A 19,076-nucleotide genomic window follows, 5' to 3' on the forward strand; every position below is an offset into this window, starting at 1 on the left:
AACAGCAGCGCGCGCTCTTGTTGTTGTTGTTGCTGTTCCTGTTGGAGCTGTGTTGGCATATGCTGCAGGAAGTGGAAGTGGGCAATGAGCGGGCAGAGGGAGCGGGAGCCAGGGCAGAGCTGTTGCCGTTTCGGCTCTCCCATCGCATTGCTATTTTGTATCTTCTGTTTGATAGTTTTTTTTGTTGTTTTTTTTTAGTGTGTGTGTGTGCGCTTCTAATTTTACACACGAAATTCCAGAGATGCTTTCATATTTTCCCGTTTGATGATTTATTTGACTGCAACGGCAATTAAAGGCCTTTTATTTCACTTTTTATCAACTGCATTTCCCATTGACATTGACGACGAGGGACGCGTGTTTTATTTATATTTTTGTTGCTGCGCGCACCCACAACACACACGCACGCAGGCACACTCACGCACACACCTACAACAGTAGACTTTTTGTCTGCCTTTTCACAGTTTGGCCTTAGCCAATTTCATGTTAGCGGCTTTGAACTTGGCCAATAAGTGCACATCAAGTTTATTAACTTTAATTACTAAATTCATTATTATTTGGTATAATTTTTGCTGTTTTTCACGTTTATTCTATTGTGTTGTTTGTGGAGCGCATTCCAATGCCATCCGTCAGCAGCAGCAGCGACTCCAATCAGAACCTGCTCCTGAAGTTTGCAGCATCCAACTAATACGACACACGGAGAGCCTGCTAAAGCGGCATCTAGCGGCAAAGCATGGCCGTTGATACGGCATAGCAGGCAGCTTTTGTTGCTAGACGCTTGCGATAGACCTATATATATTGTGGCGGCGTGCGATTGGTACGTTAAGTGAGTTGGCTTGTGTATTGGATATATCGTTGAGTGTAGTAGCTTTCGTTCTAATAGTTGAGTTTGAATTTGGTTAGTGAGTACAGCAATCACGCACAATGTTCCTTAAGTGTTTCAGTGGCTCTTAAACTGTTGTGGCTCTTATCCGCAAGGAATTGATATAGGAATGAAATGGAAACGAAATGCATATCTATAGCAAGTATATGGAAGTGGAATTAAAGTGAAACGAAAATGAAATGAAATTGAAATGAAAATGTAAAAAGAATCTTAGATCAAGCATATAATTATTCTTCATCAGCCCTTATGGATATATAGTGATATATAGTGATATTCGAATAATCCTTTCCGATTCCATACACCTGCATTAAAACTCAATTATCTTTAACATCCAAGACACAAAAAACATATGCGTATATTTTATTTAAATTAGATAATCGTAAAAACTTAAGACACAATATTAACTAATTCTTATACATGTCGCAGAGGACCTTCTCCATGGGCGTATTACCGATGGTTCGCTGAAAGAAGATCGATTCGATCTTGTGTGAATTGATCATGCGAAGAAGAGGAAGCATGAGCAGGAGGCGGCCGAAGCGTGCGATTTGAGCAGCGAATTGAGTTTTTGTATGCTGCGAGAGCATGACCTGGGAATAGATGGAAGTGAAACAGTTTAGAGAGAGCAAGAGAGAGAGAGAGAGAGAGGGGGCGTCTTACATGCGCTTGATCCTGTAGATTTTCGATTTGCGCTGGATCCTTTAGGCCTCTGGTTTCGGGTCGAAAGAGCACAATTGCCTTGAGGCAAGCAAATTCGGCTGGATCCACTAGAACCGCTTTGTACTTGCAGAAGATTTCGTGCAGTGTACGCACATCGGCAGCTAACTAAAGGTAGAGAGCGTACACTTTATTGCTGTTTCACTGTAGTTAATGCGACCGCAACTCACCTCCTCTTTGCTAACACAATTATCTGTGTTCGCATTGTTCTCCAAGTTATTGCAGTGCTCCGCGACCGAGAACAAGGCACAGCCCGTGGGATCCAGAGGAATGCACCATTGTATGGCGTTCAATAGAAACAGCTCTGACCAGGACTCCTCCAGCAGGATGACCTGATCCCGAAACGAAAGCCGCGCAAAGCTGGGCAAGTTCTTGGCCCACTTGACGGCCATGAAGAGCAGCCGCGCACTCGTCTCGTAGACCGTTTCATGCTGATGCGCATAGAGATTGGGCGACATGAACTGAGGCATGATGAAACTGGAATCGGATCTGCTGCCCGTATTGGGCTCCTCATCGTTGGTCACGTCAATCGAGTCGTCTGCAGAAAGGGAAACAAGTTCAGAGCATGACAATATGAGAAAGCAGAATGAGATTTGAAATTGATCCAGTGGCTCGGCTCAGACTTGTTCACTTTACAGATCAAGCTAAGTGCTTAGGATACGCTAGAGTCCTGTGACATTTCTAGAGAGAGTCACTGAAGAGCTAAGGTGCTTGCCACCACTATTTGAGGCAGTAACTTTTATAAGTAAGTCTGACTCTGCTATGGCTGAGTCGACATCTAAGAGCTCTGCTATCATTCAAGTCTTGCCCAGGCTTGAGTATTCCAACACAGCAGGTAACTAGCGACTAAACTAACCACAGGATATGCAGGATATGCATTCCTCTCACTTTGGTAGTACGAGTTGAGAGTGTAACAAAAGCAACTCATTGAGGTTGAACCCATGGAGGCTGCTACCAATAACTATAAACAGCCTTAGAGTTGTGGGTCAACCTCGCCCCAACCAGAGGCTGAAATGTATGCTCGATTTCATCTATCTCCATCTGGTATCAGCGGAATTCAAGCCCTCTAAATGGTGGCGATTAACTGTTTTGCCTCTCTTGACTCAACTTCAGCTCATTTATAATGCATGCCTGACAGTCGCTCTTAGATTTGCTACAAGTTGCAGTTGCTCTACTTTCATGATGTCCACAAGCTGTGGGATTTCCTTACGTTAACCTTCTCTGCCTGTTGTATTGCGCTGCAGCATCTTTCGTAGCATCTTTCTCTGCAGCTTTGTCCTACATCGGGCTTTGTTTTATTCCTTTTCCGACTGTTTCGTTTTTGTCTGTTACTGATCTAGAGTATATATATATATATAGAGATGTCTAATGAGATTATTATCGTTTTATTCTCTCCCTCTCTCCCTCTCTCTTTCTTTATCATCTCTCTATCTCACAGATCAGCTGCATTTAAGCTGCTGCTTTCAATGCCTTAGACTCTCAACATATCTTCAACTATCCATGTCTATCTATATATATATTACAATAGCTCTGCTCACCATCATTATCATTCTCTGGCGTTGGGCTGGAAGAGCTAATGGAGGAGACACTGCCGCCGGCATTAATCTTCTCATTTGCAATATTCTTCTCATCTGGCGGTGGCGAGCTGGGATCGATGCTGTGATTGCTGCTCGAGTTGGTTGAGTGCGAGATATTGCCACTGCTCGAGAGCTCCATGGAGACACCACCATAGCCGCCCAGCTTGTTCTTGGGCGAGTGATGCAGTCCGGCCGCGGCGGCGGCATTGAACATGGGAAAGCTGCTCGCATGCGTCATGTGATTCGTGGCCATCTGCATGGAGGAGCTGAGATGATTGTGGTGCAGCAGACGTCCCGTTGGCAGGCTGCCCAGCGCTGTGGAAGACGAGACTGTGCCGAGTGAGTGAAATGAGCGCGATTGAGCGAGCGATGTATAAGAACTTACAAGGCGGCGGCAGCAGGCCCGAGCCATAGCAGGGCGGCGAGAGTAGCACGGGAGGGCTGCGAATCGAAGAATCGAGCAAGGGCGAGTTATGCAAATGACAGGCAATGGGTCTAGATAGCATCACTAGGTCTACAACTCACCCAAATACGCCAACGGCTACGGCTGCCTCTCGCAGCGCACGGCCGTGCTCCATCTCCCGCAGCGTCTCCGGCCGTATAGTGGCCGTGTTGCGTGGCTGTCGCTCATTTTGCACCGCTGTAATTGGAAAACAAAATGCATAAGTGAATCTCCTTGCACCACTAGCACCACTCAGAGGCAACGCCCCGACAAATTCGTAATGAGAAAATGTCACAAAATGTCGCTTAACGCCTTTTGCCTAAATGCCAAATAGTTTGGCTGCACTGGCCGCGCGTGCCGCTCTCTGCGCTTCTCATTTGGCCTGGGGACACTGCTCGGTAAATTGGTTTTGTGGTCACGTGCCGCTCAACGCCCACAAATTGTTTTCCCATTTGTTTATGCAATTTTACCGCGACAACTCAATCTGTGCAACGTGCGCCACGCCCCCTGCCCCCTGCCTCGCAGCTGCGGTAACTGTTGCCATTTTGCATATGGCCAGCATAATTTATGGCTCAATTGGCAGCGGGTGGCCCAACCATAATGAAGTGCGGCCTATTCACAACGTGTTAATAAGCGCACTCGACATCCGAGACGTGTCATGAGAGAGAAACCTAAACTATTGTTCAAGAAGTCGTCCTGAGTGGCGCCATGTGAGCTTTAGATGTGCCTGCATTTGGGCGAAAGAGAGTATATTGGCTTGGCTGAAATGTGTGCTTTGAGCATATGTAATAAATATGTATGTATATATATATATATATATATATATATGTATCTATGATATATATCTGTATAATATATACTATATATATATATATATATATATATATATATGTACCTAAGATATATATCTGCATAGTATATACTTCTATATAGTATATAGTTCTATAGTCCACAGTTCAAGCTTAAGCCAAGCAGCTCCTAGAAGACGCTGTTAATCTCTTCTACATTTTGAGCAATGCAATTCACACTCACACGCCTACTAGGGGCGTGGCAAATAGCTTTTGTTGTTAGTCATTATATAGTGTTTACCATGAATCATATTTGAGTTAGAGAGCTGAATTGTATGGGGCTATATGCGAGATCTCTACCAGAAGCATGGCTCATATTGAATACGCTTTTCGCGTTTTGAGTGCTCTTATTTGGGCGCTCATGCCACTCCCTCTTGCCCATAAGTTCGAGCATTTTGAATGCTCATTTAACTGGCCAAGGAAGCCGCAGCACTCTGATGGCTTAGAACTGGTCATCTGCGAGTTTTTCTTGCTAGTTGAAGCTGAGAAAGCCTATGAAAAGAGAGCTAAAGGGGCCAGCCAAGGACAAACAAGATTGAATAAAATTAAGGAAATAATGCTGAGGCAAGTCTACAGTCTCATATAGGTATTACTTTGAAGTCAACTAAGTATATAATTATGAAAAAAAACTTTTGAGACAACACAAAATTTGCGAAGCTCTTCAAACACAGCTCGTAGCTACAGCCATTAGATGTGGCAGATTGGCAGAGAATTTGTCTCACAGCGCCTACAATTTGGCTACCAACTGACTGTTGAGCTCTGCTAAGGACTGCCAAGCTAGGCGCAAAACAAACTGATAAGGGCGTGGCAGCGCCTTCAAAAAAATAGCTGAATTAATTTAAGAGCGAGGAACAACAAGTTAGTTTACTCTGAGTGAACAGCCTGCCCATTGGGGCGTGACCAATAGGAATATATTGATTTTATTTTTATTATTTATTTATTATTATTATAATTTATTATTTTTATTATTATTATTATTATTTACTTTTTATTTATTTTATTTTTATTATTTATTTATTATTATTATTATTTATTTTTTATTTACTTTATTTTTATTATTTATTTATTATTATTATTATTTATTATTTTTATTATTATTATTATTATTTATTTTTTATTTATTTTATTTTTATTATTTATTTATTATTATTATTATTTATTTTTTATTTACTTTATTTTTATTATTTATTTATTATTATTATTATTTATTATTTTTATTATTATTATTATTATTTATTTTTTATTTATTTTATTTTTATTATTTATTTATTATTATTATTATTATTTATTATTTTTATTATTATTATTATTATTTATTTTTTATTTATTTTATTTTTATTATTTTTTTATTATTATTATTATTTATTTTTTATTTATTTTATTTTTATTATTTTACTGCTTTTTATACCAGAAATAAGTTTTATGCAATGCTCTATCAAGCACTTGAAATTTTAAATACATATATATATATATATATATATATATATATATATATATTATATATATAATATATTTAATAATATTCAACATATTACTTTAATTTTCAGGCAAGTCAACTGAATTCATGGAATTACAAAAGTTCAATTATTATTCAGGACTTCAGCAAAAGACAGCAAATTTGATTAACTAGACAATAACTGACAGCTGCTTAGTAACTCTCTGCTGCACACAATGGAATGCAGCACATACATATATATATATATATACATACATCTATCTATATATCTGAAGAATATGCTGTGCTTTGTTTACTCAACTGCTATGGAAGCTGCTTAAAAATCTGTCAAAGACAACGACAGACAGCAGCAGGTAACAAATCAATTGAGTGAACAATATGTAAATAAAGTGCACCACCCCAAACATTGACCCACCGCGCACCACATTCGCGCCCACTGAGAGATGAGCAAGCAGCAGCAGCAGCAGCAGCAGCAGCAGCAACCCCCAAGCAGCGAGACCTTTTCACAATATTTTTGTTGCTGTTCAAGCGATGCGTGGGAAAGGGTTGACAGAGAAAGAGCGCGAGAGAGAGAGAGTGAGCAAGAGCAACGCATCTTCTAGAGATATTTACATTAGACACGCTTGCACGTGTCGCCAGGTTTTTGTTTTGAGGTCATGTTAAAGAGCAATTAAACGTGCTTCAGTTCATTAGAGCGTTTAGACAGATTATGAATATGGAAGCGACACAGTGAGGGAGAGTAGCTGTAAAGGGGTATATATATATATATATATATACAGATATATATACATGCCTAAGAACTAGTTGATACTGATTGAAAGAGAGTAGGAGTTATCGATTGATGAACTCTTCAAAGGCTAGAGCCATGAGAGCTCAGCTAGACTCAATTTGCTTAATGAAGTTCCACTGACAAGCGTGGAATATGGATGGAAAGCTATTGTATGTCTAAAGAGTTGTATTGATTGATTGATTAAATGAGATACTAATTGAGTGCAACTAAGGTCTAAGGTCATACCTTCATAAGCATTTGTCTATAATGTGATTTGTGTGCTTCAATCAAACTTAAAACTAAATCTTAATCTTCCTTGCAATTAGGTTCTCCATGCTCTACAGACAAGCATGAAATATAATTTAAAGGAAAACATTTCAGCTTTGTTATTCAAGAGTTAAAAATCTTTTAAAAATTTCAATAATATTTAGACAAGATTTTCATATCATATGGCCAGGAGCATACAACTCTCTCAGCTGCAGAGTATCTTCTATATTAAGTCAATCATTTTCAAAGGCAATCAATATATGAAAAAGTGCTATCTCTCTGTCTCCCTATTAGACTTCTCTTCATATGCTATTAACCTGCCGAAAGTCAATTAGAATCAACATTACTTACCATCCTTGTTCATTCCCATTTGAAGGCACTTCTTGAGCCTGCATGCCTGGCACTGATTGCGATGGGCCTTGTCCACAACACAGCGTCCGGTGCCCGCCTGGCAGCTGCAATCAGAAAGAGAACAGTTTAATTTCTTTGTGATCGATTCGAGTTGAATGTTTAAGCGTCCGCACGATAATTAAGTTACGCAGATGCCCAGTGTCAAAAATTGCAACATTTGTGAAATTTGCTGGCAAGTGAAGCGTAAGCCCACTCACTAAGGCCAAGTGTCTGGGCATAGAATTGTATCTGAACAGCTGAGCCGTGTATCTATTTTTGGTCTTTGTTCTGTGTTTCTGTGTGGCATGCGGCATGCGGCATGCGGCACTTGTGGCATTTTAATCAAATCACATTGACTGTCTGAAATCATTGCCAACCACCTCCTAAGCAGCAGTTGCTCTCCCTCACACCCTCTGGCGGCTGGTTAAGGCAGCTTTTGTTTGCCTTAGTCATCGTGCTGCGTCCCTCTCGCACTCGCTGTGGCGCCTTGTGCTGCCTGGCGTCGCCTCAGTCGCACTTGTTTGCGCTTTTGTGCTGCATCCTTGTCGCACTCTAAGCCTGCGCCAAAACTCAAAATACAAAATGGCAAAGGTTCTTTCGGCTTACCCCACCTCCCAAATCACTGTCTTCCTCTTGCTCTCTCCTTCTCACTTCTCATTTTTTATGTGCCCTGTGTGAAGTTTGACTAACTAACAAAGCACTTAGCTAAATGTATCCTTCAGATACACAACTTCTCTGTGTGTATGTGTGTGTGTACACCCACTATTTGTGCGTGGAATATGCTAATTTTATGTTTTCGTAAACAAATCACGTAGATTGAAGCCGTAGCTATGAACTGCTTCGAGTCGTTTATTGATTCGTTTTTTCTACACATTCCCTGGAGTTTATTTGGGGCTAAAAAAATTTTTTTTATATATATTTTTTTTAATTAATTAAATTGATAATAAATTTAATGTGAGACGTTTATATAAATATTATAAAATAATATAATAATAATATTTAATAATATAGGCAGTGAACTGAGGTAGTATGCTATACATATATATTTATATGATTTTTATGATATATATCTCATATATGAGAACGATAACAGCCAGCGCTTTAGCTGCCCCTAGGCATTTCAATTATTAATTGAGTCAAGTGTAAACTTTGACGCCCACGAAACAAAGTGAAGGCAGCGCCTCGTGGCATGCCCCTTAGCTTGCCTACAAAAAAGTCAACTTCAACTTTTAACAACTTTCTCATGCATAATTCACAATTTATGCAACTATTCGTAGCATATAAAACGCAACATTTGAACAATTTCCAATTTATTGAGCAATTGTTGGCGGTTGCTGCAGGATGGTTCTACGTCGGCTCTTTCCAGCGATGTACACGCTGCCCGACAAGGCGCCAGCTAAGTCGCGCCAGGCGACGCTCTATTTGCTGAACTGCATTTTCCTAATGGGCATCAGGACGCCGCCGAAGGGCTGCTGCCTCTTCTTCATCTATATCGTGTGGTCTTTTGCTCTGAATCTGTGCTCGACTTTCTATCAGCCAATTGGCTTTATGACCGGTTATATGTCGCACCTGTCGGAGTTCGCACCTGACGAGTTTCTCACCTCGCTGCAGGTGGCCTTCAATGCGTGGTCCTGTTCGACGAAAGTGATTATCGTCTGGATACTAGTGAAACGCTTCGATCAAGCCAACTTGATCTTCGATGAGCTGGACAAGCAACTGCTGGAGCCGGCCGAGCGGAGTCGAGTTCATCGCGCCGTCTCGCGCAGCAATCGCATTTTCTTTGGCTATATGAGCGTCTACTTAGTCTATGCGACAACCACATTCATCAGCGCCTGCATTATGGGCGTGCCGATGTTTCAGAACTATTATCCCTTTCTGGATTGGCGCGCCAGTCGCTGGGAGTATTGGCTGCAATCGGGCTTGGAGTATTTCGCCATGTTCGGCGCCTGCTTTCAAGACGTCTGCGCCGACTGTTATCCCATCAATTATGTCCTGCCGCTGCGTGCACACATGGCCAACTTTGCGGAGCGACTGAGAGGCTTGGGCCATGATCCGCTAGAGAGTTCAGAGGAGCGTTACGAAAAGCTTATCGCTTGCATACAACATCACAAACTTATATTGAGGTACGATCTGAGTTTAGCTATATCGTGGAAGAAGCTCTCAAGTTTCTCTCTGCTTTCAGTTTCTGTGATACTATACGCCCCGTTATCTCGGGCACCATTTTCGTGCAGCTTCTCGTTGTGGGCTTGGTGCTGGGCTTTACCATCATCAACATTGTGATGTTTGCCAATTTCGCCTCTCGCATTGCTGCTTTCTCATTTATGGCAGCTGTCCTATTGGAGACCACGCCCTTTTGCATCCTCTGCAACTATTTGGCCGATGATTCGCTGCAGCTAGCCGACGCTCTATTCGAATCGAATTGGATCTACCAGGACCAGCGCTATAAGAAGACCCTGCTACAGTTTCTGCAGAGTCTACAGAAGCCAATTGTTTTCATAGCTGGAAATATTTTTACCATTTCAGTCGCTACGAATTTGACTGTGAGTTTCGATTAGAATTTTTCACAGATTTTTTCTTAATTTGTTTCCTTTGATTATTTGATATCATTTAATATTTTACTACTATTTCAGGCCACTAAGTTTTCCTTCTCGGTTTTCACACTGGTCAAGCAAATGAATTTAGCTGAAAAACTATCCAGACCCAAGGGACCAGAATAAATTTTTAAAGTATAAAAATCATATTATCTGAGAGTTTTTTATTTTTTATCATAATTTGAAAAGAATTGACCTTGGCTATCTCTAGATCTTGTACCTGCCTCTCCATTACTGTCTCTCTTGTGCTCTCTCACTCTTTATGGCTCTCTTTCTTTTATTTTTCTCCATCTCTCACTCACCTCCTTCGCTCTTTTCCTCTGTCTCTGACACTGTCTCTGACACACTAAGCTCTATCTCTCGTTTTCTCTCGCAGCATCTCTTTTACGCACTTTCACTCTTTCTCTTCTCTCTCTATCTCGCTCTTTCTTACTCGCTTTAACTGTTCCTCTCTTTTTCACTGCATCTCTCTTCTCTCTCTCTCTCTCCCTCTCTTCTTTCGCTCTTTCACTCTGTGAAACCGCTTTCTCTCTCTTCATCTCTTTCACTCTCTATCTGGTTTCTAAGTTTCTTTTTCACTCGCTCGCCCTGACTATCTCTTCTCTTACTCTCTCCCTCGCTCTCTCCCTCGCTCTCTCCCTCGCTCTCTCTCTCTCTCTCTTTCTCTCGCTCCCTCCCTCTCTTTCCCTTTTGTACTCTAATTCAAATTAATTCCAACTTCTTCTGCTGCTCTTCAATTCCCTTTCTCTCTTGGTTTCATAAAGTTCTGATTGAAGGCAATTGATTATAATTGAAATTGTCTTAATGCGGCCACCAGAGACGAATATATATATATATATATATATATATATATATATATATATTATCTAGATCCTTTCTGGTGGCACATTGACTTCGCTGACTATCCAAAAAACAAGTCACGTAGCAGAAAAATAAACTCCTCGTCCTGCTTCTAAGTCCTGCTTCCCCCTTCAGTTCCCCTGCTCAAACTTTTGCTCTATTTTGCCTTCCTCTCGCTTTTTTCTGTGCTGCGATTTGGTCCTGGCTTAGCTGTTGACGGTGGTTGGGTGGTTTGCCATAAGGGTCTCGTTCTAAAGAGGAGGAGGAGTGGGTGGGCGCTGGGTGCTTTGCTGGTGTGACGCGGCGGTCACATTTGGCCAAGTGTTTTGCGCTTAAGCCCTCCATATCAATCTCTGGGGACCGCAAGGATATAGAGATTTCGACATTTGTGATTTACCGAGCCAAGGATATACAGCGCAGAGGCCACAGGATACAGTCCAAAGGCATATACATTACAGAGAATCATAATTTCATGTTGACTCGCAAGGAATTTGTCGCCCAAAATATGCGGCCAAGGCGAGCAAACTATGCGCTGATTTAATGATAATTGAAAATGAAAACGAAACTGAAACAAGTGCCATAAAATAAAAACAAATTGGCACAGGGCACAGAGTACAGAGCAGGATAAATATATTTAGATAAGAAATTATATAAACAAAATATTTATAATTTAATAATATGAAGCAATGCAGATATGTTTAGAGCTCAACTTGGATTGGCAACTGAACTGCGGAATAGCTACTTTAAGCTATTGTTGAGGGAACTAGATGGAGGAGAACCTATTGAGCTAGACTCTGGCTAGACTAGAACTTTACAAGCCTAGTCTGTGGTACTAAGGGTCTACTGAGCCTGGAGCAACTGTAACAAAGGATGCGAAGAATGCTGAGGTTACAAAGAGACTTTAGCTAAGATATAAGTCTGTATAAGAGGTCTAGAAGGCGCCATTAGTAGAGTTATACAGATACAACTTGGTTTAAAATATGATAAAAACGAGGTGTGCTCAAAGAGTATGGTGAATTTCGATCGAAGCAAAAACAAATAAAACAACCATTTTTTTGATTCAGATTTCTTTAAAAAAAAAATATTTTTATAAATTTTTTAAAAATAAATTTTCAATAATAAATAAATATTTTTTAAATGAAAATTCAACACTCATGTTACTTTTTGAGCACAACCCGTATAATCAACATATTTAAAAGTTAAGTTATGCATATATATAACTGCCTTGCCGCTGCTCCCTCTACAACCCACATGCCGCCTGCCTACGCCGCCCCAAAGCGCGAGTCCTGGCAAAAGTGGCAAAAAAAAGCAAACATAAAATTAAATCCGCACTTTAAATTCAATTACAATTTCAAAATTTTTTGCTTCAATTTTAAAATGGAATAAAAAGCCCGCACAGAGACAGAGCGAGAGCGCGAGATGAAGCTGCAGATGATGCTCAATGGGGATTTGTGTGGGCAAAGTCAAACGCATTCAAAAGTTGACGCTCAAATCCCAAAGATTTGAATAATTGTAATAAATTTTTGGGTAATCCGCCAGACAGGCCAGAAGGCACACGAAAACCAACCCACTTGCCACACACGCTCGCAGTGCATGTTGTTGTTGCTGCGGGGCCCTTTACCTACCGATAGATGAGTTTGCGGCGCACGCTGCGCTTGAAGAAGCCCGAGCAACCGTTGCAGGCGAGGATGCCGTAGTGCTTGCCGGAGCTCGTGTCGCCGCACACCACACAGATGAGTCCCAGGTTTTGGCCCTTGAGCCGTGGCAGGCCTGATTGATCCACGATTGATGCCGATTGACCGGCAGCTGTTGCTGACGCGGCCGCAGCTACTGCAGCAGCAGCCGCTGCATTCGCCTGATGATTGGAGGCAACGGCTGCTGCCGCCGCGGCGGCTGCTGCGGCTGCACTGTGATTCCAACTGAGCAGGCGACTCGGTGTTGTGGTCTGCGCCCCTATGCCAGCTGGCGGTGGCGCCACAGATGTGGCGGCCGCACCATGCGGCGGCGGCGGTGTATAACAATGGTGCGCAGGACTGTGCAGCTCTGTGAAAGAGAGAAGAAGAAATTAATTTATCAATTATATTATTGAAGCAACTAGAACTCTTAGAGCATATGCTTTGAAGAGGTTTAAAGTGATTATTTATCTATAAAATATATTATATATTATATGTCTCTGATCTTTCCACTAAATTTTTTATCAGAAATTTCGAATCTAGACCAACTTTCTGTTAAGCAAAGGTTTTTTATTCTATGCAGAGGAAGACGACAATGAAACAAGCTTTAACTTATCGAGCATATTCCATATATTTATAACTCAATAATAAGCAAACTCTGCTCAACAAATCTTAAAGCATTTTCAGCAAGCAAAAATTGAGCTAAGTTTTCCGGAAGTTTTTTGGAGTTCTCAATTAAAAAATCTGATAAGTTTGGTTAGGAAAAGGATTTTTAGCTTGAAATAAGCTAAAAAATTTAATAAACAAATTTTTAAAATTAATTTTTTTTGGCTTCCGGCTCAGCTTTTGCCTTGGGATGATCAACACACGAAAATACTTTTACTGCTTCAGATTTCCTAAGCCCTATTCCTATTTATATTATATATATAAATATACATATATCGATCTTTTATATATATATATATATATATTCAAGGTAAATGTTTGAAATTAAAACTGAATATGCAAACATATACGAGGTGTGCTCAGAAGGTATATCAAATTTTTATACTCATGTCCCTCACTTATGCCAACAAATTCGGGCATTATGAAAGCCTATTTAATTTTTGACTTAGACATGTCTTGGCTCAGTCTTAGATATCAACTAAAGGATTCTTATAGATATATTTTATGAAAAGAAAGTTCTTTTAACTCTGCCTGGCTGCAGAGTTAACTTGCTTAGCATTTCACCTATAAAAATTATAAAATATTAAATATAAAAATTAAATATTTAAGCAATCTCTTAAGAGTTAACTTAGCTAACTTTCAGCTTTAATCGACTTTAAAAGAACAAACCTGCAGACACTTAAGTCAAATAGTTAAGCCCCGGCAACTGTTAAAGTTTCTATGCCCAAGACACACACACAAAAAAAAGGATATGCAATAAAAAATCACTTATGTAGTTCATTTAAATTAAATTGTAATTTGTCAAAAGGTTTTCTCGCACTCCCTGCCCCTGCCCCTCTTCCTCTCACTTTTTTTCCGATCTTATCCGAACGCGCGACGACATTGACGCCCTGTAATCCGCAAAATATATTTACACATACAATTAGGGTGCCATTAGGACAAGCAAACCAGACAGAGAGAGAGAGAGAGAGAGAGTCAGAGAGAGAAAGAGAGCGAGTGGCATTAAATTTGCCACGGGGGACAATTGTTTAGCCATCACACCCTAATTTGATTGTAGTTTTCCATGCTGATTCGGATTTTGATTCTGATTCCTTGATGCACTTAACCTAACCCCCCTCGACCGGCAGCTAGGCCAGGACCAGTTGATAGATATTCTGGCACACATTTGTTACACTCGCCACTTGCCAGTGCGTCGAAGCGTTCCAGGCTGTTTGGCTTTCATGCCTTCTGTCTCCTGCTTCTGGCCAACTGTGGTCTAAGGCCCTCGGATTAGCGTCATATGCTTGCATTTTACCCCCTTTTGTTAATTTTTATGAGCTCGTTGAAATTCAGTTTGACAAAAGTGTTAAAGGGCGCCCTCTCCTTGCCCTCTCCACATCTTTGTATTATGAATTTTTGGAAATTTCGGCTGGCATCTTAATGCAATTGATGTGATTATCCCAAATTGAATTTGTTTGCTGCGAGTCAATTTGCGGCTTGATTTTGCTCGTCCTTTTTCACTTTTCTCTTTGAACTTTTGGCCTATAGTAAATAATAAATATTCTTATTAAATCAAATTTCATTAGATACGAAATATTTTTATTGTATTCTTCCGTTGTGTTTTACTCTTTATCTAATTTAATTAAAGGACAAAGTGTGGGTGGAAGCTGTTAAAAAAGGTTCTACTTAATTTTCGCTTGTTTTTATATTATTTTTCTTTGCTTTTTACATTTTTTTTGGAAAAGGAATTTTTATGAAAAAAGGTATAATTATGTGCATTTACACAAACAATTTGTTGAAGTGCGTTGCGGAATTTTTATGTAGTTTTTTTTTGCTAGATTAAATAAGTTATTTTTTTACATAATTTTTAATTTTAATTTTTTTATATATATATTTTATATATATATTTATATATATATATTTATATATATATTTTTTAATTGTTTTTTATTTTCATTTTTCATGTATGATTTTCTACCATAAAATTATATATATTCAAATTAAATGAATAATTTTCAACAGCCCATTTCGAAGCATACTTTAAGGAGACTTTTGAAATGCTTTAACTTGCTGCGATTTTGTATATTTTTTCTGGTTTTTTTTTCGTTATATAATATAGTGCCTATTATATTTTAATTAAATTTAATATATTTTATTAAATTATTTATTTAATTCACTGACTTATCATTCATACATATTTCTATGCTATGCTACAAGGAGTATTATATTTTCAATTTTTTCAATTATTTAAAATCACGTAAAATCCTCATTCAATGCATATTTCTATTCTATTTTAGGAGACTGAACCCAGAGGGAAGCCTAGTTGATATGTTAAAGACAGAATCAAAGAACTTTAATTGAAGTTAATAGCTTGAGATATTATAACTTTTCTTTTAGTATTATATTATACTTATATGTTAGCATAAATAATTCAGCACATTTTAAGATTAAGTATATATAAATTCCGAGGTAAATCCAAAATAAAACTATATTCTGCCACATCCTGTACTGTTGCTCTTAATGTCAAGGCTTTTATTGCGCTTAAACAACATTAACTTTGTATCACATAAGCAGTCGGCATACGGCACCTAAGAGCTTCTACTCCACTCTCTTCCCGCTCTTAAGTTGAAAATATCAGGCAAAATCTGTGCCTTCATAATTTTAACACAGAAAGTTAAGTTTCCCAGCTCTCAACTCAGTTTCTTCAGTTCAAGTTCATATTTTTAAGCAATTCACAATAGATTAAGTTAATATACCTTGTGAACCTGGGCGCGTGTCCGTTAAATTTTCTTCCTTATTCATAACTAAATAAATTATAACAACAAAAACTGAACAAACACTTTGAACTTTTCTTCAAACTTTGTTTTAACACATGAAATTGGCGAAGGAGTTAATTTTATGCTGTTTAATAATTGTTTGCTAGACACCAAAAGCACTTTTATGCATAAGCATTACATATATATTTGTTATATATTTTTTAAATATATTTATTTGTATTTATAAAGCGACGGCTAACGTGTTTTGTTAACGCACTAAGCGGGTCAGCGAATGGCTCGACAGGCTGCACCGACGGCAAGGACTACGGCGATGATGATGTTAACGTCTCGATGTACGATTTCAGATTTATCATAAAACCATGACAGAGGCTAAACACTGATGTGTCCAGTGCAGCAGCATCGGCAGCAGCAGCAGCAGCAGCAGAGCCAACAGCCAACAGCCAACCCCAAAATAGGATAACAGAAAAAAAAATGGAAAAGCTGTAGATATAATCCGCGCTCGGTGAGTGGGCAGAGGCTGGCCATGTGTGTGCCTCTATCTGTGTGTGTGTGGCGAAACAAAAAGCACAGCACAGCAAGCCAACCCAACCGCCCACCCCCCAACAAGAGCATCAGCAACAGCAGCAGCAGCAGCAATAAGAGCAGAGAGCAGCAAGCAGCAGAGACGGCAGCAGCAGCAGAGACGATGGCAGCAGCATAACCGCATGGCATTCAGCCCACAGTAAATTGTGGGTGGGTTAGGGCTGTTTGCCATATTACGCTGCGAAGACTTTTAGTGGCAACTCTGGTGGCGCATTTGCTTGTTGGCTTGCTTTGATTCGTTCCTTCTTGATGCTGCGGCCGACGTCGACGCTGCTGTTTGAGCGTAGGTAAGCCAAGCCGCAATCTCAATCTCCCAATAAACACCCGAGCAGCGCTCTCTCTTCGCTCACACACACACCCATACACAGGCACCCATACATGCATTTGCTGGCCGCCATCATGACGTAGCAGCAGCTGTAGCTGCAATGGAGTCTATATGGAGATATGCTGCGCCTCTTCCTCTCTCTTCGCCACTTCGCTTCTTCGCCACTCACTCTTTCTCTCTCGCTCTGCCCATTTCGCCTACTGTTGGCGCAGCTGCGCGGGGTGTTCGCTCACATAATCGTCTTGGGTTTTGACATTTTGTTTTTGTTTTGTAATACCTTCTGTGATGTTAGTGCTTTCGAATTCGCCCCTGCTTCCCCTCGCCATTCGCCAGTTAACTGTAATTGAATTGAACGGCATTCGGTCTGCCATGGCCTTTCGGTTACGTTTCTTGTTGTTTTCTTCCTTTTCCTTCATCTTTCTAATGTCGCAGCCGTAAGTATACCAGATTTATGGCCAAAACAATAATGGATAGACATCTGCGTTTACGATATTGTTCCAAATTAGATTGTATCAACTTATTCGATTACGTCAGTTAGAATAACTTTATTATTGTTTTTTTTTTTGTTTTTGGTTATTTTGGGTATATCTAATAAATTTATGTTAGGCAACTTAATTATAATATAATAATATTGATAATCAAATTAAATAATGGGAAAGTATTAAAGAAATATTATAATAATACAATATACAATATTATAATAATACAATATAATATATAATACAATTATAAAATGAAACAAAAGTAAATAAATTAATTATAACAAAATAAAATATTATAAACATTATTTTTCTAATATAATATAATTGAAAAATATTAACAAATTAATAATCCTAAGAAATGAAAACTGAAATAATCCGAAAATAAAGTATGGGCAAAATACTAAATTCTAAATTGAAATTTTGTGGATGTATTTTCGCTGGAAAATGTTTAAAACAAAAATACGAAATACATTAAAATAACCGACAGCATATATTTATTGTTTTATATATATATATTATTATATTATTATATAATCGTTTGCCACTAAAAATTGTTGTTGAATTCGGCCCAGAACTAACTCTCCTTAAACTGAATATTTCCCTTTGGGTTTTGAATCTATTCATACGTACCATATTAAGCTGCTATACATGTGGGTCCAGCCTAATATCATAGAAATACTGCGGCGCAGCCAACTTAGCTCATAAAGTAGGCAAAGCGAATTTCACATCCGTAAACATAGCAATAGATACTTTTTTTCTAAAATATAACACAACACACCCACACATAAGTGTGCACATACACAGATATTTTTATGATTTGTTTATTTAATTTTCCTAATTGGATGACATCATTATTTCAAGTTTCGAAAGTTGAGGGCAACGGCAATGGCTTGTGTGTATTCAACAATGTTTAAAGCCGAGCGCCATAGGCAAATCCAATAATCGATAAAAGTTCATCCGGCCACATCCTCTTAACGTGTCCTGTTTTCATTTTTCTCCTTCTTTTTTTGTTGCTTTTGTTGTTGTTGCTTTTGTTGTTGAGGCTTTTGCTGCGCTTAATACGCCAACATTAACTTTGTAACAAATGAGATGTCGGAATACAACAATCACCTACCAGCTCCTACACACTCGCTCTCAGCCAGCTCTCACCCGCTCGCACTCACCAGCCTGCCACTCGCACAGGCTCATACTCTCTCTCGCACTCGCTCAGTCGCTCGCTCTCTCTCTCTCTCTCTCTGCAGAGTGTTTGTTGTGCTTGGGACAAAAGTGAAACGAACGCAAAAGTCAAAGCGCTTTGCTCTGGCGCTTTTTTGGCCACGCCTACGCTTGTAGGAGGAGCGAGCGAGAGCGTTATCCTGTAATATCCGTGCATCAAAAATGCCTGCCAGCAAGCGAGCGAGATAGCGGCCAGGCAGCTAGCGAGTGCAAGTGAGACAAATATAGTCAAGAGGGTTGGTTCTTGACATTTGAACGGGCGACATCTCTTCTCTGCCAGCATACAGAACGAATTTGTACAAGTGTGTGTGTGTTTGGGCTGGTGTATGTGTATATGAATGGGTGTGAATAAGAACTGTCTTTTATTTTCATATTTCTGCTCGTTATTTTTTGCTTTTTTGTTTGGCTTGCTCCCATTGTATTATCAAGTGCAGTGCACTTTATTTAATCAATCAAAATTCGCAAAATTCAAGTATATTTTGCAGCGTTAATTTCAGCAGTTAAGTGGAGGTTTTATGTATAGATATGAAAATATATAGATAACATAATTCATATACTGCAAATTTATTTACTTTTGTTTAAATAAATGAGCTTTTGGTTTCT

The 19,076-nt window shown here is 39.4% G+C and overlaps 2 protein-coding genes across 2 annotated transcripts; one reads left to right on the forward strand and one right to left on the reverse strand.

The window, feature by feature from the left end:
* Nucleotides 1-1,284: 1,284 nt before the first annotated feature.
* On the reverse strand, nt 1,285-15,894 carry LOC111600895 (photoreceptor-specific nuclear receptor). Its single transcript, XM_023317235.2, has 9 exons — nt 15,849-15,894; nt 12,400-12,817; nt 7,305-7,408; nt 3,697-3,811; nt 3,557-3,612; nt 3,133-3,486; nt 1,765-2,132; nt 1,538-1,702; nt 1,285-1,467 (listed from the first exon to the last, which is right to left on the reverse strand). The coding sequence occupies exons 1-9, from the start codon at nt 15,892-15,894 to the stop codon at nt 1,285-1,287; spliced, it is 1,809 nt and encodes a 602-aa protein (XP_023173003.1).
* Nucleotides 8,685-10,060, forward strand: LOC111600896 (odorant receptor 42a-like). The gene is made up of 3 exons (XM_023317236.2): nt 8,685-9,466; nt 9,526-9,883; nt 9,974-10,060. The coding sequence occupies exons 1-3, from the start codon at nt 8,685-8,687 to the stop codon at nt 10,058-10,060; spliced, it is 1,227 nt and encodes a 408-aa protein (XP_023173004.2).
* Nucleotides 15,895-19,076: the final 3,182 nt, after the last annotated feature.

The sequence above is a fragment of the Drosophila hydei genome, unplaced genomic scaffold (assembly GCF_003285905.1).
Source record: "Drosophila hydei strain 15085-1641.00,03,60 unplaced genomic scaffold, DhydRS2 tig00008127-arrow-arrow-pilon, whole genome shotgun sequence".
NCBI classification, from domain to species: Eukaryota; Metazoa; Arthropoda; class Insecta; order Diptera; family Drosophilidae; genus Drosophila; species Drosophila hydei.